General features: G+C 47.1%; 1 protein-coding gene and 1 pseudogene across 6 annotated transcripts; both read left to right on the forward strand.

The window, feature by feature from the left end:
* The first annotated feature begins 7025 nt into the window (after positions 1 to 7025).
* LOC137762784 (low affinity immunoglobulin gamma Fc region receptor II-like) lies at positions 7026 to 24406 on the forward strand. Of its 6 annotated transcripts, none has more exons than XR_011073617.1 (8): positions 7026 to 7218; positions 11488 to 11508; positions 13284 to 13541; positions 18395 to 18649; positions 19291 to 19413; positions 22968 to 23105; positions 23659 to 23696; positions 23819 to 24406. XR_011073617.1 is itself a non-coding variant. In XM_068541149.1 (8 exons), exons 1-8 carry the CDS (start codon positions 7107 to 7109, stop codon positions 23906 to 23908), a joined length of 954 nt encoding a protein of 317 aa, XP_068397250.1. In that variant the 5' UTR covers positions 7026 to 7106; the 3' UTR covers positions 23909 to 24406. The 6 variants fall into 6 exon arrangements, 5 of the variants coding, with proteins under 5 accessions (XP_068397250.1, XP_068397251.1, XP_068397252.1 ...); XM_068541149.1 differs by lacking the exon at positions 22968 to 23105 and adding an exon at positions 21642 to 21698; XM_068541150.1 differs by lacking the exon at positions 22968 to 23105 and adding an exon at positions 21642 to 21698 and having other exon boundaries at positions 13287 to 13541.
* LOC137761725 (polyhomeotic-like protein 1 pseudogene) lies at positions 13648 to 16979 on the forward strand (annotated as a pseudogene).
* Positions 24407 to 24838: the final 432 nt, after the last annotated feature.

Consider the following 24838-nt stretch of genomic DNA (forward strand, 5'->3'; position numbering starts at 1 on the left):
TTTTTTACATATATTTAATTTACTTGTTCTGAACATTTATGTTTAGATTCTTCATGACAATTTAAGAGACATTAAACAGCTAACCATCATCATAAGTTAGCTTTCTTGCTGACAAATTCTCTAACAGAGATAAAGTGAGCTTATTTGACTTTTAGTAAACCTAGGTAAAATAAAAGTATTGTATTTAATGCTGGTAACTCTGAAGACATGCCTGTTTGAATTAAACCAACAAATTTAAACTAGCTTTATTTTACAGAAGCTTATCGTACATCATGTGACCTTGGCAAACATTTGGGTTAATTTCTGTATTACTGAGAGTATAGTTGATTTATGTAAATGCTTAAATTTCTTTAAGCCAATTAAGTAGAGCTCGTTACAAATTAATTTTGGCAGTACCACCTGAAGGTAGAAAAAAACCTATGTATGTATGTATTATAACATATATACATAGACATACATAAACATACAGACAGATGCAAACAGAAGTCTTACAACTTTCATTTTAAAATTTTAGCCATGAGACAGCTATGATAATACAAAACTCAGTGGTTTATAAAAGAACAGTTGGGTCAAAATTGTGTTTCTGGCAGGTGGAATAAGTTAAAACTAGCTGCTCAGATGGCTTAAATTTTTTACTAATATTTGTGAAGACTGAAAATTTTTCATGTATGTAGTTTCCAAATAGCCTTTCCTTTTTTTAAAATTTTTTTTCCTAGTAAGGATTACTTCTCTGAAGTTTGAATTTCAAAAAAATGGCACAGGGAAAGAATGCAAGTTCCTCCAAGAAGGACTTTTATTTTCTATATCTAGAATTTTATGATACCTACAAGCTTTTTGAGATGAATGGGGAGGTTTGGGAATTGGTAAAAAGGATAGGTTGGCTTTGAATTATTTCTAGAGCTGCGTTTCTGATCTTACAAGGCAAGGACAGTTTGTTCCCTAATTAATTAATTAATTAATTTTTGGCTGTGTTGGGTCTTCGATGCTGTGCGTGGGCTCTCTCTAGTTGCGGTAAGCAGGGGCTACTCTTAGTTGCAGTGCGCGTGCTTCTCACTGTGGTGGCTTTTCTGGTTGCAGAGCAAGGGCTCTAGGCACACAGGATTCAGTAGTTGTGGCATGAGGGCTCAGTAGTTGTGGCTCATGGGCTCTAGAGCTCAGGCTCAGTAGTTGCAGCACATGGGCTTAGTTGCTCCGTGGCATGTGGGATCTTCCCAGACGAGGGCTCGAAACTGTGTCCCCTGCATTGGCAGGCAGATTCTTAACCACTGCACCACCAGGGAAGTCCCAGGACAGTTGTTTTTAATTCCTCAAAGAATTGGGTTGAAGCCTGAATGATCTCAAAGCGTTGACCCACCCATCCAACTATACATTATCTTCATTTTGCTTCTTTATATCAGGGAAATCTTTAACTAAGATACAAATCAAAAGAACTCTATGTTCTAGATTTGTAGATTTTTTTTTTTTTTGGAATATTTTCTTTCATTCAGCTTAGGCGAGAAGGCCTTAAAAAAAGATCCTATCAGACCCTGAATATCAGCTTCCAATTTGACCGACTTCTGACCATAGAGCTACTTTAAAAAAATCCTTTCAAATATCTTGTCAGGTTTCAGCTGGGAAAAATAGTAAATATTTCTGGCAGTATTGAACAACCCCATGAACCCAAGGGTGTCCTGAAAGAGGGTACAAAAGATACGAACCCTCCCAAGGTCCAGAGTGACTCGCAGAGATAGCCACGAGAAAGAAGACTTAGACAATTCCCCTGAGAGCTGGCAAAAGTCAGCAGAACCCCAGAAGCCAATGGGGTGCAACCCTGTTTTGTGCTGATCTCAGCCTATCAATAACCAGTGTTGTGGTTGGACAAGCTCTTGGGGTTCTTATAATGATTGCAAGATGCCCTTCAGCAATAACCATCAGGAAACTTTGAAAAAAACAGAGGCTCATTACTTATAACACCTGGAAATTACACAGCACACCTGGGGCCACACAGCAAGGTCATGGGGAGACAGAGTGCACGTGGGCCTGGGGTTCTGCTTTTATTGGGGCTGAGGGTGGGTCCTAGGGTTTTGGGGGCTCACTCTTTATTGGTGAATTTAAAACATAAGAGCAGGAATTTAAAGGACAGGATGGAAAGAAACAAAAACCATGTAGACCAATTGGTCAGTTATTTAAATCTACCAAAATCTCTAAAACAAAGGAGCCTCAGTAAGTGGAAGTGGCCTGGCTCTTTATCTACTTGTGTGGTTGGTACTGTGTTTAGCTGAGATAGCCTTCTTTGAAAGGGCTGCCCCTTGAAATGGATGCCTTGGCAATCAAAGCTTAAGTCAGCCACTTGTATTGCAAAAAAGAAGAAAACTGTCAGGGCTTACACTACAAACCCATATTTCTGCCTGGCCATATTTTGGGGGCCCCAACCTGATGGTTGCCAAGTCAAGTTCTCAACACAAAATGAGACAAACAGAAGAAAATAGCTGTCCCTGGGAGAGAAGAATTGACAACCAATAGGCACCCCAAAACCAAAATCAAAAAAGCCTGAATTTGGAAAAGAAAGGACAACATGAAATTTAATTTTCCTCTCTTGACCAGGCACTACAGAGATCTGGGAGACCTGACTGTGGTAAGAATTCTCATCCTTCACCAGCTTCTGCCAGTTTTTCCAGGATCCCTTCTGGAGGCTCTGGAGCATGAGGTATTTAGAGTGTAGCTCTGGTATCTCTCAGAATTTAACAAGGGTTTCCATTAATCTTAGTTTTAGTGTCCCCTTGGCTGTTTAAGGGAATAATTGGTAGCAGTTTACCAGAGACGCCCTCAGAGTCTCACCAACCCCGAGAGGGGCCATTTGGTGACCTTCCTTTGAGGGTAGATACGGGGTATCTGTAAGGCCACTAACTTGGCAGACTTTTGTTTACAGTTCTATAGTCTCTTCAGAGTGGAAAGGCAATTCGGATAGAGGATTAGCAGAGTGTGGGTACTCAGGTAAAGGAGGACAGAGGGGAGTAGTAGGAGTCACATCAGGCTTGTAGTCTTTTGTTTTAGGTACCTCTTGTGTCTTTACTTTTTTTTTTTTTTAATTTTATTTATTTATCTATTTATTTATTTATGGCTGTGTTGGGTCTTCGTTTCTGTGCGAGGGCTTTCTCCAGTTGCGGCAAGCAGGGGCTCTTCATTGCAGTGCGCGGGCCTCTCACTGTCGCGGCCTCTCTTGTTGCGGAGCACAGGCTCCAGACGCGCAGGCTCAGTAATTGTGGCTCACGAGCCTAGTTGCTCCACGGCATGTGGGATCTTCCCAGACCAGGGCTCGAACCCGTGTCCCCTGCATTGGCAGGCAGATTCTCAACCACTGTGCCACCAGGGAAGCCCCTGTGTCTTTACTTTTACGTTCCCCTTTCGCAATGAATCTTTCAATGAAGCTCTCTGGGACTCTTGAAGCCTTTTGGAGGCATACCAATTAAAATAGGTATCCCATTCTGTTTGTTTGATTTGAGGGCTCTTACTTTCAAGTGCACTCTTAAATGAGCCATCTTGTCTAACTGGAAGATTCCCTATAATGGCCGTTGTCATTCTAGGTTGTCTTAGTAAGATGTTGCCATTTTTGTAGCTATCTATAGCTTCTTGGACCGCATTTATCAGACATAAAATAGGCAGGTGTGCCAGAAGGTGACAAGCTTAATTCTTTGATATTTGAGGGTCCCACTTCTGTAGCTAAGCCTTGGATCTCTTAGAGCCAAATTAATGCCTAATAGGGATCTGCCACCAGATTATGTGGTTGTTTTTTTTTTTTTTAACAAATTTATGTATTTATTTACTTTTGGCTGCGTTGGATCTTCGTTGCTGCGTGCGGGCTTTCTCTAGTTGCGGCAAGCAGGGGCTACTCTTCGTTGCGGTGTGTGGGCTTCTCATTGTGGTGGCTTCTCTTGTTGTGGAGCAGGGGCTCTAAGTGCGTGGGTTCCAGTAGTTGTGGCACGTGGGCTCAGTCGTTATGGCTTGCGGGCTCTAGAGCACAGGATTAGTAGTTGTGGCACACAGGCTTAGTTGCTCCGCGGTATGTGAGATCTTCCCCGACCAGGGCTTGAACCTGTGTTCCCTGCATTGGCAGGTGGGATTCTTAACCACTGTGCCACCAGGGAAGCCCCGATTATGTGGTATTTAACAGTGTACCTTGTTACATGGAAATTTTCATGAGGTTGGCATGTGACCTACTTTTCATCTAACCCATGCCTTGACCAACTTATCCTAGCCCAGGAGTCTGAGAGTGAGGTGGTGAGCGCTCAGTACACTCCACATTTATTGTCTTAATTTAATTCCCCAAGTCCCTCAGCAGTTCATGCTGTGGACTTACCTCAAGCTTTGTGAGTTTCCTAATGGATGCCATCAAGCTTTCTTTTGCTTCAAGGGCTCCTATTATTTTCCCTCATTTAAATAATTCTCCCTAGTTCAACCAGACTTACTGTTTCTGACTGCTTCAGCACTGTTCCTGAGATCCGTCAGTGCCTCCTGAAGGTGTTTACACTGTAGCTGAGATTGGGCATAAACTCAAATGTTGTGGCCTACTAGATCTCACCATGAAATATCTGAAGTCCCTCACACCCCAAATTTCCACCTAAAAAGATTAGAACAAACAAACTTGAGCTTCAAATGGGAACTTGGTGGAGCTCGGTCTAAGAGAAATTACCAGAGATACTGGAGAGCAGCTGGAGAGGTAGCAAACTAAAGTGGCTCTGTAGGAAACTTCACCTTCATCTAGGAGCCAACCCGGGAATCTTCAGTAGCTGTTTTCACATCACACCTCGTTGACAGTAGAGGCTATACCTTGCAAAGATTGCGGGTTTGCTTCCAGACCACTGTAATAAAGACAATATTGCAGTAAAATGAGTCACACAAATTTTTTGGCTTCCCAGTGCCTGTAAAAGTTACGTTTACACCATAGTCTATGAAGTGTGCAATAGCTTCATGTCTGTAAAACAACATACATAGCTTAATTTAAGATGACTTTATTGTTAAAAATACCAAAACAATTTCAATAATAACATCAAAGATCACAGATCATTATAACACATAATAATAATGAAAAAGTTCGAAATATTGTGAGAATTACTAAAATATGACACAGAGACACAAGGTGAGCCAAATGCAGTTGGGAAATAATGGTACTGATAGACTTACTCAACGAGGGTTGCCACAAACCTTCAATTTGTAAAAAATGCAATATCTGCAAAGTGCAGTTAAGTTAGCACAATAAAATGAGATATGCCTGACCTGTCCAATGATAAAACTAAAACAATTTAGTTATAAGATTATTCAAGGAAAAACAAGCCATGGATTGAGGTAGTACAGTTCCTCATAAGCAGTGGAGTACTCTTCCCAAGGGATTTGGGCAAGACCAAGTTTTATAGAGCTTCAGAAGAGGCAATGTGGAGACAGGGCATGACTGGCTAGGAGGTTGGGAATTTCCTTATAAGGCTAACAGGTCCTGATTTCTAGAGTAAGGTAAGCTAGCTAAAGCTGAGTTGGAGGATTGTGATTGGTGTATGTTACGTCTCTGGACAGGTTTTTCCTGTTAAGTGCAGGCTGACTTAGGTTTAGATTTGTGATGTGGTCTGGTCCACTGGGTGGTTCCAATGTGTGGGTCCCATTATATAAATTAACCTTTAATGTTGATGTCAGCTCACTGAAGTCTTTTCAGTGGTTAAAGAAATTTTTTCACCTAAAAATCAGATAAGGGCTGGAGGTAGATTGGGGGTGGGAGGTGGGGTAGAACGGGGCCAGTAGAAAAGCCTTGGCCAAAGGAGTGGGGCTATTGAGGTTTCTGAAGACCACAGAGTATAAGAACAGGTTTTACAATGTCATTTCCTTGAGTATTACAGCTTGCTTCCTGAGAGAGCTTTTGGGAGAGAGGCCCCAGCAGAGGGCCCCAAGAGAGATCACAGAGCAACTCATGTTCTGGGGATGTTGAGGGTGAACAAATATTGATGAGGATGACAACAGAAATCAAAAAAGGGAAACTAGCATTGACTGGATACCCACAACACGCCAGGGACTTTGCTAGCACGCAAATTCTCTTTTAATTTTCAAAAACCTTGAGTGCAGTGGTTCTCAACCAGGGGCAATGTTGTCCCCAAGAGAACATTTGCCAATGTCTAGAGACATTTTTTTTTTCACAACTAGGGGGTGCCCCTAGAGGTCAGGTATGCTGCTAAACATCCTACAGTGTATAGGACAGGTCCTCACAATGAGAATTATTTGGCCCCAAATGTCAATAGTACTGAGGCTGAGAAACCCTGCTTGAAGGACGGGCACGCTAATCTTCATTTATACAGATGTGGAATCTGTAGTTCTGAGAAGCTACCTGTCATTCAAAATTAGACTTACACAGCTCTAAAGCCCTGCTCTTTGACCATGCCATAGTGATAAGAACAGTGATGGGTAAGAAAGATAAAGAACCAGGGCACTAATTGCTGCTCAAGGATATTTGTTGGAGGAATGAGTACAAGCGTGAACGACAAAGGGGAATAAGAGGATGGGTGTGATCATCCTATTGCCACTCTGACACACGTCTTTGTCCTTGTTCCACAATCCAAAACAGAGTCAGGATTATGATAATAAAGAAAATCAAATGGTGGAGGGTGGCCACAAGTCGCTATGCTCGATCTCAGGAGGGGTCTGATGCCAGTGTCTGCGCCTCTAAATAGATCTAGAGGTATGGGGAGTCTTCTGACTCACTCTCCTCCATCGCCTTTTCTAAGCAGAGAGACAGACAGGAGGTTCTGAGCTGAGTTTGGGTGACCATTTATTCCCCTCTTCTCCCAGAGGCTGAGCCCAGCTGTGGCCCCAGAGGAAGAGGAGAATCTGTTTCCCAGTTTCCACATTTTCTGTGAATTTGGAGTGGGACTGAGCCAGATTGATTCTGGGAAACCCTGAACTTCTGGGAGGGAAAAGTTGAGATGAAAGAGGGTGGAAGGGGAGGAGCCAATGACAAAAACAACACTTCTTTTCACTTCCTCTTTTGGACTCCAGAATTTGTTCTCTGGGGTGGAATCTGTCAAGCCTTGAGAGAAGTCTGTGTCTGCCGTGCTGGGCTGTCAGAGCCAACCTGCTCTCTCCAGGAGGTGATGGGGATCCCCTCATTCCTAGCCCTCCCTGCTGCCAGGAGTGACCGAGCTGACTGCACATCCTGCCATCCTTTGGGCCACATGCTACTGTGGACGGCTCTGCTATTCCTGGGTGAGGCAGGGTCCCAGGAGGGACAGTGGAGCAGGGACAGAAGCAGGCATGCTTTTCTAACTCAGCTGCTGTCACCTCGGTTGGGGCTGAGCTTTGGGCAAGGATGAGGGCTGGTGCGGGAAGCACGTCAGGAAAGTCAGGAGGGTGAAGGCAGGCTGATAAAAATCAGACTCTGACAACCTTGCTGGCCTTGGCAAATTATGAAATTGACAGAGTTCTTTTTTTTTTAATTAATTAATTTATTTATTTTTGGCTGAGTTGGATCTTTCTTGCTGCACGCGAGCTTTCTCTAGTTGCAGTGAGTGGGGGCTACTCTTTGTTGTGGTGCATGGGCTTCTCACTGCGGTGGCTTCTCTTGTTGCAGAGCACAGGCTCTAGGCGCGCGGGCTCAGTAGTTGTGGTGCGTGGGCTCAGTAGTTGTAGCTCGTGGGCTCCAGAGCGCAGGCTTAGTAGTTGTGGCGCATGGGCTTAGTTGCTCCGCAACATGTGGGATCTTCCCGGACCAGGGCTCAAACCCGTGTCCCCTGCATTGGCAGGTGGATCCTTAACCACTGCACCACCAGGGAAGCCCGGAAGAATTCTTTTTTTTTTAAGTCTTTTGCCCAATTTCACTCAGCACCAAAGTCCCTGGTGCTCTGCCACCCCCCAGAGTGGAGCCAGCTGTGAGGAAAGTCTAGTGACCTAGACTTGAAGGACTAATGAGTGGCCAAGGTGTTTACCTTCCTTAGAAATTTGTGTTTCACTGGGACCATATCTTAGGTGGGAGGGCTAATGCTGTCTTAGGCAAATAGGAGGTGGGGGGGACACATTGTGGTTGGGGGCAGTGGCTGTTCTCTGTGCTCCTGAAACCACTTCAGGCAGCAGAAGCGTATTCTCTTTATGTGAAAGGAGATTCCCCTGGGAAAAAGCACAGGAGGGTGTGGGTTATCCAGGGAATGGGGATCAGAGAATACATAAGCCAGGCAATTCTAAAATCAGTTGTGGGACCAGAGGAATCATGCATGTCTCTTTGCACTGCACAAACATGGGGATACGTCCTGTCACCGTTCGAATAGAAAGACAGGATCTTAGGCTGCAATTGAGCGCTCCTTTCTGACCATGTTCTCAGCTGTGAGCTAGGGACCAGGGACTGATAGTGCTGGTGGGTGGAAGAGTCTAGGGAAGGCCGAGTACGGGAGCCTTATTGCCAGGAATGCCTCCCCAAACTCAATTTCTAGAGTATCTACCCTCAAATCTGCTTCAGTGTGGTCCCAGAGAACATGCAGCCACTTTCCAAGTTATGTAGTATAATCGATAGTAAAATCTGTTCAGCTCTGGGAGCCTTGGCCCTCAATGCTGGATGATACTGGGGCAGGAGGTGGAGGTGAGGAAGCGAGAGTATCCTCCCATGAGCAGGATGAAATGGATTGAAGCAGAATAGCATGAAAAAGGAGCACTGAACTACCTCACTTTTCGTATGGAGAAGCTCAGGCCTGGAGTAGTGGCATGCTTCCCTACCTCTGCTGTAGTGATACCAATGTGATGCCTAGACAAGACTCCTGGGAGAGACTTTTGGAATTTTTATCCATTTGCCCTTTTGCTAAGGATTTACTCCGTCTTTTCCATTCTCATCTGGGCCGCCATATTTAGGTCTTCATTGCTCAGTAACTCCATCTTTACACCACCTTCTGATCCAGTCTTGACTGTCCTGTCTCCTGTTCTCCGAATCCATGCTGCACACTGAGGCCATGACTTCTTCAACTACAGCTATGGCTGAGTCACTGTACTTCATAAATGACTTCAGTGCTGTTCCATTGCCTACTTTATAAAGCTCCAATTCTACTCTTAAAAGTAGATTCTCATCTAGAGCCAGGCAGTGTGTACACATATTCTCTGCTTTCCAAGATTCCACAAACTGCCTTGTTTAAACATTAATTAAATGCTATGTGCAGGCTCTGTTCTAGGACTTGGAGATTTATCACTGAACAAGAGAGACAGCCTTCCTGACCTAAAGCACAAGGTCTTTGCCTCCCTCACAGTGACAGTATTATACTGAGTATGAACATATTTAGTATTCACTAATATTTGTTGAATGAATAAATGGAAGGTGACTTCTCTCTACTTTTCTCATCTCTTACTTGTTTCTTCTCTTCCTCCTCCTCTTAGTCCTACTTCTTTACCTGTTCCCTGCACTGCCACATTGTCAGCCCTACACACTCTGCTTTTCAGCTATCACTTCTGTGTCAATGATTTCCAAACCTATCTTTCTTGTTTGTGTCAAGTACAATTTCATATTTCCACCTGCTGGTTGGAGACCTCCAAATTGATTTGTCAGCTCAGAAACAAAACACATTCAAAATCCAACTATCATCTTCCCCTCACAAATGTTCTCCTCCTAACATTTATATTTGTGTGAGCACAACTAATGTTTTTCCTAGTCACCCATTTACAAGACCCCCATATCTCTTCAAGTGCCACGTTCTCTCTCCCTCTTAAATTTCTTTCATGCCCGTGTCCTCATCTTTACATTCTATTGTCAACACAATTTTTGGCTCTCTTATCTCCCACCTAGATGGACTCAATGAATGATTTCCAGAGCACTGGCAAATAAAATTAATATGGCCACTGCCCTTTTTGAGCTTACATTCTACTGAGGGATATAAACAGTAAATAAAGGAACACAAATGCATAAATATGAATTGGAAAATGGCTATGAGGCTGTAAACAGGATACTCTGATAAGAACACTTGTTGCGGGGGACATGAGAGAACAGCCTACATTAACAGGATGATATGGCAAGAGTTTTCTGAGGAAATGACTTTTAAGCTAAGACCTGAAGCATGTTAAGGATTAAGCCATCTGAAGATACAAAGGAAGCAGGTTTAGAGTAGAGGGATCAGCATACAGAAAAGCCCTAAGTCTGAAGAATGTGAAGAGGTCTGGTGTTGTTGGAGCTCAATGAGTAGGGGAAGTGTGGCTCGAGATGAGGCTGGAGAGGTGAGCAGGGCTTGTGTCAGGTGTGGCCTTGTAAATATTTACATTTTTTTTTCAGAGCAAAGGAAGAGCACTGAAGGCTTGTAAGCAGGAGGGTGATATTATCTGATTTGTTATTTAAAAAATAACTCTAGCTTCTCTATGGGGAATGAATTGTCGGGAGAACAAAATAAGGGAAGGGATAAGTTAGGAGATGGGAGAAAGCTGCTGGTGACCTCAAATAGTGTGGACATGGACTGAAGCTGACGCATTCAAGAACTAACTGGAAGCAAGATGATCACGGCTTTACTGGTGCAAAGGCCGATGGGGTTTGGGAGAGAGAGAGGAATAAAAGAGGACTTGGAGTTTTCAGGCACGAGTACCTGGGCAGATGGTGAAGATATACACTTACATGGGGGAACCTGGGAGAGAAATAGAATGTGTCCACTTGATTTGACATTGAGATCATTGGTGATTTTGACAAGAAAAGTTTTAGTGGACTGGTGAGGGCAGAGTTCAAATTGCAGAGAATGAAACAGTGATTGGAAAGAGAAGAAATGATGACAGCCTTTGTAGAAAAAGAATTGAGAAATCAGGCTGGGAAAGGGAGCAGAAAAATAATTTTGGAATTATATGTGGTGTCAAGTGAGATTTTTTCCTTTCAGTGAAAGATCCTGGAATATATTTATGTTGATAGGAAAGGTCCAGCTGAGAAGGAGAAATGGGTGAGGCAGAGGAGAAAGGGAATAACAGAGAGGGGAAAATCCTTGAGCGGGTGAAAGGGAATGTGACCCAGGATAGAGACTGACCACAGATAGGAGGAGAGATGTCCCCAGTGAAAACCAAGAAAGGAAGATGGATAGAGATGCAATAGGTTAGATGATTTAGTTGGGGGAAGATGTGAGACCTCCTGTATAACTGCATTTGTTTTCTCTGTGAAGGATAAAGGAAGGCATCATCTTTGAGTGAGACGGGACGGGAGGCAGAGGACTGGACAGTTTGAGGAGTGAGGAAAAAATGAGTGTCCCTACCAAGAGCCGCAGAGCAAACATACTAGAGAAAAGTGTCAGAACGGCAGTTTAGTGTCCTTTTGAATATGGAGACAGTAAATTTACAGAGATACCAACCTGCCTGCTTATGTGGTAATTTCATTAACACACAGCTGAAGAAGTAAAGGCATGGACAACCCAGGTGGAACGTAATGCAGACAGAGACCGGCAAGAGAGTTAAGGGGATTTGCAAGGAGGTGATTATTTATAATGATGAATCATCATATCTAATGAGAAAGTAGGCTGATCTTTGCTTTCTCTCTTACAGCTCCTGTTGCTGGGAAACCTGGTAAGTGCTCACCACATCCTCTCCCTCCCCCAGCTACTCTCTCTCTCTCTGCTCCCTGCACCCTGTCTGGAGGTGCTCTGGATGCACCAGCAACCCAGGACTGAGGTAGAACCAGGAAAGAGTAATTGTTCCCGCAAGATGCCCTGCCCCCTTCTCCTTCCTCCTTCCCTTCCTCCCAGGGAAGCCAGGGGTGGGCAGCCATGGGGCACAGCCTTTCTGTTCCTGTTCCAGTGAGACCTCACAGATTCTGTCACAGAAAATAACTGTCTTCTGTCTCAGTTGCCTTCCTCTCTCCAAACTAAATCACGAACCCAGGCCATTTTAGTTTCAGCCACATGCAAAATCACATGATTTGCTTAGGTTAACCCCATGGGTCGATAAATCCTCTACTTTGCATGTATCTGAAGGCTTCAGGGCCTGTTCCCTTGGAGACAAATAGGAGATACCACCGGTTGCAGCTTGGTGGGATGAACACTGCTGGGCACTGCTTTCTCTGCACCACTAACCTCTCCACCTCCCAGGACTGGTAGTGGGGTGGGACTCTACCTGGGCCACTGAACGCAGGGCTCCCTAGACTGGCCTGCCAGCCTTTCTCCTCTTTCTTGTTCTTCTGAGACCACAGAGACTCCTCTGTGCTTGGGTGTCAGGACAGGTCTATTCTAAAGGATAAAGAATGGGGACTTCCTTGGTGGTCCAGTGGTAAAGAATCTGCCTTACAATGCAAGGGACACAGGTTCGATCCCTGGTCAGGGAACTAAGATTCCCACATGCCGTAGGGCAACTAAGCCCACATAACTAGAGCCCACAGGCCGCAAACTACAGAGCCCACGCGCCCTGGAGCCTGTGTGCCACAACTAGAGAAGAGAGAACCCACACGCTACCACTAGAAAGAAGCCGGCACACCACAACTAAAAGATCCCACATTGCAACAAATATCCTTCATGCCGCAACTAAGACCCGACACACCCAAAAAAATAAAATAATATATCTTTTTTTGTTCTGACTTCTTCCATTCTTTTTTTTAAAGATGTATTTATTTCTTTTTATTTAGAAATAAACACATCTTAAGGAAAAAAGAAACTAATAATAAGCTGCTGTATAAAAAAATAAATAAAATTCTAAAATTCAAAAAACAATAATAAGCTGTAAGGATATATTGTACAACAGAATATAGCCAATATTTTATAAAAACTACAAATGGAGTATAACCTTTAAAAATTGTGAATCACTTTATTGTATACCTGTAACTTATATAATATTGCACAGCAACTATACGAATAAACATTTTTATTCCAAAAAAAAAAGAAAGAATGGAAGAAGTCAGAACAGAAACGTGATGCCTGACTCTCAGCCTGGCACCTCCATCAGATGTCCCCATTTGTCTTCTTCCAGCTGTGGAGAGAGTTTATCCACTAGTGTCCAAATGCCTCAGCTTACAGGGGAGGAAAGTGATTTCCCCAAACGATGTATGTGTAGTATGTGTGTGCGTGTGTGTGTGTGTGTGTATGTGTTTGCTTGCCCCCTCTCCCATTCCCCTACCTCTTGTCCTCTCCCCTGAGTAGGAGCCAAGCTCCCTGAGAGAACCTGGGTTCCTGGGGGCCCCTGTGTGGGCTGCATGAGTTGCAGGAATTGCCTTTAGTTGCAGAACAGTTCTGCGTTGGGTTCCTCTCTTGATGTCTCCAGCATGGCCACAGTTTTCCATCATCTGCGATTTGGGGTCTGCTTAGGCCCTTGGGGTCCCTTTCCTCATGCTGCCTTCTCTCTCTGCCCCTCAGCAGGTCTCCCGAAGGCTGTGGTGAACATTCAGCCTGCGTGGATCAATGTGCTCAAGGAGGATGACGTGACGCTGATGTGTCAGGGGACCAACTTGTATGAAGGCAACCTCACCCTGTGGTTCCATAATGGGAGCTCCATCCAGAGCCAGAACCAGCCCAGCTATAGCTTTAAGGCCAGCAGCAATGACAGCGGAGACTACAGGTGTCAGAGAGAGCAGACCAGCCTCAGCGACCCTGTGCATCTGGATGTGATTTCCGGTCAGTGGAGGAAGGCCTGGGAGAGTCTGGGAGATCAAGGATAGAAGGAATCTGCTTATATGGGAGAGGTTTTTCGGAAAGGGGAATTGCCTGCTTACTGGGAAGCATGGCTGTGAGTTGTTTGAAGGGGCTTTTGTCCACTCATTTCCCTTTTCACGCACCCCATTGCTTAGTATGTGTGGTGAGGTGGAAGTTCCTAAGAGATTTCTCAGAATATGTTGGGCTCTTTTGTCTCGGTGCTGATTGAGCAAGAAGGTGACAAGGCCACTGACAGGCAGCTGGGTATGAGAGAAGCAGAAGGAAATCCCTAATTCACAGAAATCCTTCCATTTTTATGGCAGAGTCGAAGGCACAGACAGACCACAACTGAATCCTAGCCCTGGAAATTGCTAGCCATGTAAACATGATGATTTCATTTACCTTTGAGCTTCAGTTTCCTCATCTGCTCAGTGGAGATACTACTGCCTCCCCCATCAGGTTCCGGTGAGAATCAGCATTTCCCTGGCCCCCTGCCCTCTGTGCAACTTGAGGTGAAAGTTGTGTCTTAACCACCTTTTATATCCAGCCCCAGGCACAGGACAGGGCTTAATAAATGTTTGCTGAACCGATCAATGATCCTCCAAAGCTCCTGGCAAGAAATACGTTCTCCATAGAGAAAAGCTGCAGTGTGATTATGATGAATATTGTCATTGCTGTTCTTCACTTAGTCCCCTTCCCTCACCCAATTCTCAAATTCTCCTCAAAGGTATCTAGGCCCGGTGGGCCTGCAGCTCCAGGCCTGCAATCTCTACCCTCTGTGCTCAGCAGGAAAAGACAGTCCTGGAGGGAAGCCCCAGAGGCCTGGCAGGGCCTCAACCTCAGTGCTCCTGCCTCTCTAGGAAGGGGTGGAGGTGAGGGATCCTTCCCCCGAGACTGAGCAGGTGCGTTGACAAGGAGCCCTGGCCCATGAGGTGGACACCGCCCTGAAGGACCTAGGTGAAGAGCTAGATGTGAAGGCCTGGAGCCAGAGCACCAGCCATGGGGACCCTGAGCCACTGTCATGGAGACTAGAGTCAACAGAACGCCGACTGCACCGATGGGAGTCCGTACTCAGGTGGTGGCGCTCGTTCCCAGACAGCTCAGGGCCACGGTCTGAACAGCAGGCAGAGCAGGCACTGCAGGGGCAGCTCCGTGGGCCTCAGTATCTCCACCAGTTCGTGTCCAGCAGCAGCTCAGCAGGCCCAGCTGCACAGCCTGGCTGCCATCTAGTGGCCACAACTGCTGCTAGTCAGCAGGCCAGCTCCCCCAGACACCAGCACAACGCAGCAGCTGAGCGCCACCCCGGCCTCAGTCAATCTGGCCACTGCATCAGCCTCCCAGCTCACCAGCCAATCCCGAGTGAGCTCTCCCAGTGTTACCACTGTGACCCAATCTGTGCTACTGGGGAACGCCACCTCCTCCCCCTCAACCTGTCCCGGGCCCAGATGCATCTAAGACCACAGCTGGGAAACCTATTCCAGGTAAACCAGACCTTGGCCCAGAATGTGCCTCTAGCTTCTCAACGCGTCCTGATGCCTATTAGGACAGTGGCAGTCGTCCAGCAGGAGGGGCTGTCTGCTCAGGCTGCTGGAGTCCAGGTAGATGCAGTTCAGGTAAAGAACTTGGCACTGAGGGACAACAGGCTCAGCCCGAAGCTCCACCCAGAACGCTATTCCCCTGTTTCTCTAGCCTCCCCTAGGCCTCTAGCCAGGCCCTAGCTGTGGCTCAGGCTCCCTCTAGGGCCTCAGGCCAGTTCTTTAGCCTTAGTGCAGCTGGTGGGGGCAGTGGGAATAGCATTCTAAGGTACATGGGTCCAGGCGGAAGTGGCCACCCACTTTGGCCTTTGGGTCAGTGGCCCTCCTCAGGAATAGGTGGTGCTTGGAGCTATCCCAGGAAAGGCACAGCAGTGGTGGAGCCCTTGCCTGCATCCCAAACAGTGACTGCTCCAGGGCAGCTAGTGCAGTGGCCAAGAAGACAGGAGCAGGTGGGAGTGGTCAGCAAGACGGGACAGCTGCACCTGCTCCCAGCCAGACCCTCATTAGCTCAGTCACCACACACAGATCCAGCCCCATTCACTGATTTAGCAACAGCAACAGATCCAGCTCTTGGAGAAACAGGTGGTGATGAGGCAGCAGATTGTTATCTACCACTGGCAACAGCTCCAGCACCGTCAGCCCCGGTACCCCTCCCCACAGCTACACCTCTCCAGCTGGTCCAGCAGCAGCCAAAAGTCTCACTGCCCCTGAGCCACCACAGTCCAGGTCCCTGTTGTCTTCTGCATGCAGTCCGTGCACCTGCCGGGCAAACCCAGACGTTGGCTGCCAAATGCAAAGAGGAGGGCGATGATGGGTCCACATTGGGTTCCGTGCTCCTGCCAGGGCTTCTCCAGTAGCAGAGAGCCCCAAGGCCATGGAGGAGGAGAGCAGGCTTGGAGAAGAAGCTGAACTAGTGACCAGTGGGAATGCTAATTCACCAAGCAGTGAATTAGCAGCCGTGGCCCCTGCCCATCAGCACCTCCTCCTACACTAGCCATGGGGTCCAGATAAATGGTGACTCAAACAAACCTCCACAAGCCATTGTGAAGCCCCAGGTGCTCACCCACGTGATTGAGGGCTTTGGTATCCAGGACGGAGCAGAACCTGTCCCAGTGTGGTGTTCTCCATTACTGAAAAGCCACTACAGACTGGCCTCCCGACAGGGCTGAATGAGAATCAGTCAGGCGGCCCCTGGGGAGGGGACAGCCCATCTCCTGAGTAGTCAAGAAGACAAATCTCCTGAAGTTCCAGCACTGTGGGAAGTACAGTCCTGGAGAACAGTTCTGTGACTCCACGAGTTTCTGCTCCATGACTTGTACCAAAAGGTAGAGTGTGAACTGTAGCTGCCAGTTCTGGTTGAAGAGGAGAAACATGAAAGAGTTTCAGGAAGCCCACTATGCTTGTGTTCACCAGTGCGGACCCAGCTGCAGCTCCTCTGTCATCACCCATGCTAAGATCCAGGGCAAGTGCCACAGGGGTCAAGAGGACTCTAGCTGGGGTTCAGAGAATTCCAGTCATGGTAAAGGACTCTCTCCAATGTCCCTGGGCCTTTATCGGTGAGAGCTGGACATGGGGAATGTGACCCAGGGAACCTCCATACAGCTGTGCCTACACCAGGATTCATGGCATCAACCCTGTGTTGCTGTCCAGTAATCTTAGCCACTGGAGTGCAGAGGAGGTATATGAGTTTATTGCTTCTCTACTAGGCTTCCAGGAGATTGCAGAGGAGTTTTGTTCCCAGGAGATGGATGGAAGGGCCCTTTTTTGACTTAAAGAACACCTCGTGAGTGCCGTGAACATGAAGCTGGGCCCTGCCCTCAAGATCGGCACCAAGAAATTGTCCTCGAGGAGACCTAAGGTGGCCCTCTTGCACAAAGCAGCCTAAGGCTGGCACTTCCACTGTCCAGGTTACAACCTGGTACCAGTAGAGACTTTGCCGAGAAGAAAGTGCTGTTCATATGATGTGCACCTTCAGTAGAGGGGATTACCCAGACAGGGAGGAGAAGTGCAAGAATTGGTTGCTGGTGCTACATGGAAGCAGCGTTGACATTTTCTCTGGGTTCTACTTCATTTAAAAAAATCTTCACAATTCTCAGCATTCCCACCTACCCCAATCCAACCGTTATAAAAGAGGCAGTCTAGGGAACCAGGACTGCTCACCTAATCCTGGAGTGGAATGTCTAGCCAGGGCCTGAGTTCCTCAAGAGGAGGAATACACAGGATGGTATGGGAGGAAATGGGTGGAACGCAGAGGGTGCCTCCCCAGTGGGAGAGGTGGGGTTTTCTAGCTTGTGTGACCCAAGTCGCAAGATCTGGTGCTCCCCACCTTCCCTCTGGATTGTCCCACTGTAGCCGTGGCCCAGAGTTTTCTCTTCATTGTCACTCCCTCCCTCAGTATTGAACATTTTCACCTGCATTTGTGGCAGGCTCAGCAGCCAGTGTAGAGACTTTTTTGGCATCATTCCGATCTGCTGAAGGGGCTAAGCGTGGTTGACTAGCACACGTGTGGCTGTTGTCATTTCTTTCTCATGTCCCGGCTCCCTTCCAACGTATCTATTGTTTTCTACCCGTTCTTTCCAATTCCAACTCTACTCTGTTTTATAGCTTTAGGAAAAAGGAGTGCGTGGGCTGAGGTCAGATTATAAGTACCCACCTTAGCCTCTATTCCCTATACGACAAAGAAATTAAATATCTCTTTCCTCAGTAAAAGGATGAAAATCGGAGGAAAAGAGTACACAGCAGGCTAATGGCCCACCCATGTCACTGCTGCCTTTAGACAAAGTCCCCGCTGAAGTGAAATTCCACTTTTACTAACATGCACCAAATAAGCTAATATTTGTTAGACGTCCGTGACTTTCCCCAAAGACACTTGACTCTGTTGTGTCCCCCTCACATGTTGTCTCCTATGTCAGACTGGATCCTTCCCTCCCTCCCTCCCTCAGGGAAGGGACTGTACTATTGGGTCTCCTGTATCCTTCCTGCAGGGGCCTGTTGGGCAGGACAGGAAAGGGAAGACAAGCATATCCTGAGCACCTCCTATGTGCCAGGAACTACCGTAGATAGCTAATGGGATTATCGTGGCTATTTTCACATGCGAGGAAACGGAGGCCCAGAAGACTTAAATTATTCGCCCAAGATCACAGAGCTCATACGTGATGGAGCCAGAATTAGAGACCAGGGGTGCCTGATTCCAAACTTAAGCTCTTCCCTCCGCACACAGCGGCCCACCAGTAAGGATGGTCTGGGTCTCGGATTTGAGTCAAGACCGCCTGAGTCCTGTGGTCCCTTTGTGTCTTTCAGACTGGCTGCTGCTCCAGACCCCTAGCCTCGTGTTCCAGGAGGGGGAGCCCATCGTGCTGAGGTGCCACAGCTGGAAAAACAGCCCTCTGAATAAGATCGTATTCTTCCAGAATGGAAAATCCAAGACGTTTTCCTATCTGCGTTCCAACTTCTCTATCCCACAAGCCAACCTCAGTCACAGTGGCGAGTACCACTGCACGGGATTTATCGGGCGGGCACTGGTCTCATCACAGCCTGTGACCATCACTGTCCAAGGTGGGAACTCTGTGAAGATGAAAGGAGGGGAGAAGAGGGATTAGACAATTAGGGGTAAGGTCACATGGACCTACAGGGAGATCTGAGAAATGCCCTAGCAGCAAACCTGGGCTCTGGGGCAAAGGACAGGGGCATGGCACCTCGCTAAGTACTGGCCAGAGCTTGGAGCCCTCAGCTTCCAGGTGATAGGTGACAAGGCTCTTGTTCCACTTTGAAATATAGGGCCCATCGCACCAAGCCCAGCAGTGGATCAGAGCTATCTCATTGGTGCAGAAGCTGTCTAAGCTCCTGGACATTCCTAAGAGCTGAGGTTTTCCTAATTTCTTCTCATGTCTCATGATATGTCCATTCACTCTCAAAGGCATGGCATGTCCTTGGCAGTTCAAGGCTGTGCTGGGTACAGTGGTGGAGGCGTCAGGTCCATCCTCCCTGCCATCCCCGAGGACTAAGAGGAACCCTTCCCTCTGCCTTACACACTCAACAGCGTGCCTTCATTTGATTAGCAGAGAAACGTGGGTATAGGAGAGGCACAAGCCCAGTTCCAGAAATCCTGTGCAGGCGAGGTTGAGGGGGGAAGTGCGTGTTGCGTTGGAGGAAGGACAGGGATGGGTACTGCCTGTTCCGACGCCTGTGTTCCCCAGGGTCCAGCTTGAGCAACTCCTTGTCGGTGACGATAGCGGTGGCTGTAGTCGCTTGGATTGCTGCAGTGGCTATTGCTGGTGCCATAGTAGCCTGGTTCTGCCTCAGGCGAAAGCAGATTTCAGGTTTGTGCCTCCTCTTGGTCCCTCTTGTCATCAGTCCCTACTTAGCCAAGGCCCTAACCCCAAACATTGCTAGAACCCTTATCTTTGGGCTAGAGAATCCTTAGCATTCAAATATAGTCCCATATTTTATTCATTCATTCATTTGACAGGCCTGAACAAACTTGCTTATGTGTCAAGCACTGTGATAGACTCTGTGGATGATGCCAAGACAAAGAAGTTCAGTCTCTGCCCTCAGGGAATTCATAATATTGTGGGGAAGACTGAAATGCAAATAGATCAGTATAATTAGAGGGGATAAGACCAGTATTAGAGAATGCAAAGGCTATGACGGGGGACAGAAGAGCTGGCGCAACCCAGCATGGGCCGGGGCAGTTAGAGAAGGCTTCACAGGAATGCAGTGTTGTGTCGTGACTGAAGCACACCTGGTGGGGCCAGACTGCCTGAGTTTAAATCCCAGCTCCTCAGGTCACCAGCTGGATAACGTTGGGTGAGTTATGCAATATGTTGAGAAGATGGAGTTGGTGTATTAATTTAAGAATATGCCGATCATGACCTGCTGAAAGAGGAGGCACAAGCCACCCACATGGGCTTGGCAGCTCCCTCAGCATCTGATTTCACTTCCCAGATTGGTGAAAGTGAAAACCCCGGGGTCATTTTGATTGAAAGTACAGTTTCGGTACACTCACGCAAAGGAAGTAGAGTCACAAGACTTGCTACTTACAGATCCCAGAAATGGGAAGGGGGGGTGGCAGTCCTCTGTCCCAGGTCATGGGTGAGCAGGAGAGAGAGAACAGTGTAGCAAGCAGCTATTACTTATAAGGTGATTGGGGTGGAGGACACTATTTTGCGGGCTTAACTCTAAGTGGTTATTTTAAAAGGGGCCCCAGGAAAAGCAAAGCGAGAACTTATGGCGGGAATCCTAAATTCAAGTCCTTATCTTAAATGTTCCGATTCTGGGTGTAAGCAGGTTATCATACTGTAAAATGCCTAGGCAGCAACTCAGGGAAACAAAGTTGTTTTTTCAGGAAAATAAACGTTGTTTTTCTCATCACATTCAACTTCTGTGTGCCTCAGTTTCTTCATCTGAAAAATGAGGCCACGAATAGAACCTACTTCCTAGGGTTATGAGGGTGAATGAGTCGGCAGCTAACAGACAGCAAACATCACATAGTATCACACATAGTATGAGTTATCGTTATGGAGGAGAGTTCTGATGTCTGAGAGTAGCAGTTAACCAGGCAAAGAGGGCTAGAAGAGCATCCCAGGCATGGGGCCAAGACATGGAAATGAGAAACATTGTGGCTAGGATGGGGATCATGGGACGAGTAAGGAGGTTGCTGTAGGCAGTTTGATGCCATTGAAGCCATAAATCACGAGGCAGAAAAAAAGGAGGGATGAAGCAGGGCAGAAGGATGTATTCCAGGTCATGGAATCCAAGTAGGCTACCTTTAAAGAACTAAGCTGTATTCCAAAGGGGTTGGCAAGAGCACAGGAGGGCGGTAACCACGTCTCCTTGTTCTGCGCTCCCCCCTCCTCCGCCCCCCCGCCAGCACCTAGCACGTGCTTGCCACGCAGCAAGATGGTCGATAAACATTTGTTCACTGACTGATCAGCTGAAGAATTTCAGCTCTTGGAAAGCAGCCTCCTTCCCCCATAGTACTAATGTAAAAGAGCCGAGAGAGAAGGGAAGGTGCCATACAAATCTAATAAGCAAATCGTCACAATTCATAACACTGAAAAGCTAGCTTGCTGGTGGGAGAAAGCGCTTAAGATAAGCCAGATACAGAGAAAGTAAAGGGGAAAAAAGACTCAGAGCCATTGACAAAGAGAAAATAATACTACTAATACCTCACAAAGCACTTTGCAATTGGTTCATAGCCAAGACCTCAGTTACTGATGATAAGTAAATGTAGAGATTCAGGGAGAGATACCGAGAGAGAGAAATAGGTGTTTTTTAAAAGGCAGAGCAAGCTTAAGAAAGATGCAATAGAATGGCCTTTCTGAGAGTCCCAGGAGTCCCTACTATTAACCTAGGCAACTTACATCTCTCTAGGTCAGCCCTTTTACAGGCTAGGGCAGTCCCTGGGGAGTGGGGAGGAGGGGGGAGGCGTCTGTGTGGGAGAAGGGGGTGTGTTGGTTCTAACCCGATCTTGCCTCTGGTGGTCTTTGGTCCTGAAGACTCGGGTCCTACCCCATAATCCTACTAACCTCCTATGTGCCCCTCCTAGCTCTCCCAGGAACCCCTGAGCACAGGGAAATGGGAGAGACCCTCCCTGAGGAACCAGGTGAGTGCAGCTCCCGCTCTGGGGGCTCAGTGACACCCTGCCTTGTGCATCAAGAAGCTGCTTGTGTGAGTTCTGCTGGGAGCACAGGAGAGGGAGGGGGCAGTGGGAGGAGGGCAGGGGCTCAAATCTCTTGGTCAGTTCTGAGACTAACTCCTGGGCCTAAAGAGGACCTCACTGGAGATAAGGAGAAGATGAACACCTGTCCTAGATAGAGAGGCAAGGGCCTTGTCTGAGTTTCCAGGGTCAGAAATGCTGGGGATATTTCCAGAGCAGGACATCAGAGATACTTAGGTCTTTCTGTGGAGCTTTGGAAGAGCTGGCAGAGGACTGGGGTTAGACGTCGTAAGACTAAGGCAAATAGAATTAAGGGGATAAAATTCTAGAGGAAAGGAGAAAGAGCCCTAAGGAATAAAACTTAGATTTGCTGCAGAGTCTGTCTCTGTGGAATGATTGGGTAAGGGTAACAGGGCTCAGCTCTTAGTGGAACATTAAGAGGAGATTTTTGGCCTGAGAAAGTTCTGGGGTACTAGGTGCATTAGTGGGCTTTACTCTGTGGGCAAAGCTTGTTTCTAACGCCCACTCGTGTAGGTTTATTAAAATGCAGGCCTGGCACTAGCTCTGTCACTATTATAAAATGGAATCTTGAGTGTCATTCCCCCTCTTGGGGTTTAGTCGCCTCATTGAGGAGACGAGTGGGTTAGCCTGGATGATCTCTAAGCCCTTCCAGGTCTGACATTCTGAGACTCAGTGAGCATCCAACCCCTGGCCCAAGTGGGAACGTGTTAAAGGAGCAGTAATATTCCAGGCGACTTCCTGACTGGAGTTAAAGCCAGAGCACGAAGGAAACTGGAGCTTTCTCTGGGGACTCCCAGACAGCAGAAACGGACAGGAGAAAGAGGCCCTCGAGGACTCCACCTCAGATGGCTGGAGTATGACTCAGAGCAGAGCCAACAGGTTTGAGAGCTTGAGCAAAATGGCACAGCTTTCCGGCTGCGCTTTGAGCAAGGCCCCTGTGTCCTGTGGCCAGGCCAAATGGGGATATGGACCAGAGTCTTCACCAGGACCAAACTGCTGTAGAAGAAAGTCCAAACACAAGTGGATTAGCCATTTTGATGTTTGGTTCTACCTACACTGGCATAAATATATTTCACAAGGCATTTATTTCACAGGAAGGCATTGGGGCTGATGGTTTCCCAAAAGGCACAGCTAGGTTGCCGGGATGGTTGAGGGATGCATTAGAAGGAGAATTCAGGACGTGGTTTGTTCCAGAAGTTGGAGCATGGCACACAGGGACTCATTGTGTCCTGGAGATGAATGAAGACACTAGATGCATTGTCTCAGACTCCCTCCCCACTTCCTGAGGAATGCTGCTTTGCAGTTACTGAGGCTGCTTTTCGCACTGGCAAAGTGAGTTTATTGGCAAAAGCATGAGGACATTTGGATGTGTTTTAGATATTTACCAGGGAGAGTACTGGCTGGGTTGCTTGCTTCCTTCTTTCCTTCCCTCCAGCCTTCCTTGCTCACTCTCACTCTCATGCTTTCTTTCTTTATGAGATCAGGGAGTGTCAGATCCTTCAAAGTTCCAACAAAGATATACCACATCTGGCCAATGTGGAAAGGCCACCATCTGTGGCTGGCAAAAATCTGGATTACTTCACTCTAATACTCAACACCCCCATCTCCTCCCCAGTATATCTCCGATCCCCAAAGCTGCCTGGTTGCTTTGAGGAAAACCCAGTGATCCTCTGAAATGAGCGCAGCACAAATGATCGCCTCCCTCTGCTCGTGTGGCCCGTGCGGGAGGCCATGTCTGGGATACGAAGGGCGGGTAGGGGATGAAGCTTTTGGCCTGCAGGCCTGAGTTGGGGTTCAGTGGTCCTCGCCTCAAGCCTGGTTTGGTCCTCAAGCAGCAGCGCGGGTAGGCAGTGCCCCCGCTGATCTCTGTTCTTTTTGCCCACAGCCAATCTCACTGATGCTGAAGAGGCTGCCAAAATTGAGGTGAGCCGTCCCAGCCACCTGCTTTTCCTTCTCCCTTCTCTTTCTCCCCTGCCGCTGCTTCTGTTGCCTTCATTCTTGTGACCTCTCTGTGGATCCCCATTGCTCCTTTCTGCTTTCTCTAGGCTGAGAATACAGTCACCTATTCACTTCTCTCGTATCCGGAAGTTGCAGAGGAAGAAACAGAGTCGTCGGATTACCAGAACCACATTTAGTTTTCATTGTCTTGCCTGGGACTTGGGGAAGAGAATCAGAGAGGCCAAGATCTGGTGTCTTCTGTCCTGAATTCCTCTTAAGGAGGAGAAGAGGCTGCTGCAGTTCTAAAGGAGAATGACTCTTCCAGAGTTATGTATGTGAATCCTGAAGCTCCCTGTTTTGAAAGCCACAGACGATATGGTCTCAGCTAACTGGCTGCTGATTTCTTCTGTGCTTCAGCACTTCTCGCCATCAGGACTCTTCTGTTATACATCCACAAAGCCAGTGAAAATTACCTTTATTAAGAGATTGTAGAAACATGGGAAATGCTTATGTTACAGGTTACACGAGAAAAATTAGATAAGTATGTATGATTTCAAAAATGTTGAGAGAGACTAACATATGCCAATATATTAAAAGTGATTGTTTCAGGGTGGTGGAATTATTGGTGATTTTCATTTCCTCTGTTAATTTTTCTGTACAGATCATGTATTACTTTTATAATAAAATACTACACTAACAGCATTACGTTTTAAACGCTGTACCGGTTGGAGTGTAGACTGATTTGGAGTCTGTTTCTTTTCAATGGTAAGAATCTTGGGAAGGTAGTAATGGGTAGGAAGTGAAGGAGAGAAAAGATTTGGAGTGTAGGACGAGTATCCCTCTTCTAAAAACTGAATATCCGTCTTCCAGTGAATTTGTGTTCTTGTTTTCATGTCTTCTTCCCCTTCCTCCCCTGACAAATAAACACCAGTTCTCAGGAAGCCAAACTTCAGATGAGTCCTCAGTGGAGACTGCTGACTCTGCCCTGCTCTTCTCCTATTATAGTCACCAGAAGGATGTGAACTTCTCAGAGAAGTTCCCGGTAGGTTTGAAACGTGACTGACAGCTTCCTTGGGAGTTTGGTTGGTGCCCTTGGAGAAGGCTCGTTTTCCTGGGACTCTAAGAGC

This window comes from Eschrichtius robustus, chromosome 3 (genome assembly GCF_028021215.1).
Source record: "Eschrichtius robustus isolate mEscRob2 chromosome 3, mEscRob2.pri, whole genome shotgun sequence".
NCBI classification, from domain to species: Eukaryota; Metazoa; Chordata; class Mammalia; order Artiodactyla; family Eschrichtiidae; genus Eschrichtius; species Eschrichtius robustus.

What these genes read in the sequence shown, in the direction of transcription:
- LOC137762784 (XM_068541149.1), top strand. Translation starts at nt 7,107, where the DNA reads ATGGGGATCCCCTCATTCCTAGCCCTCCCTGCTGCCAGGAGTGACCGA. An exon ending in CAGGCGAAAGCAGATTTCAG is followed by an intron (nt 19,414 to 21,641) that starts GTTTGTGCCTCC and finishes TGCCCCTCCTAG; the next exon opens with CTCTCCCAGGAACCCCTGAG. An exon ending in GACCCTCCCTGAGGAACCAG is followed by an intron (nt 21,699 to 23,658) that starts GTGAGTGCAGCT and finishes TTTTGCCCACAG; the next exon opens with CCAATCTCACTGATGCTGAA.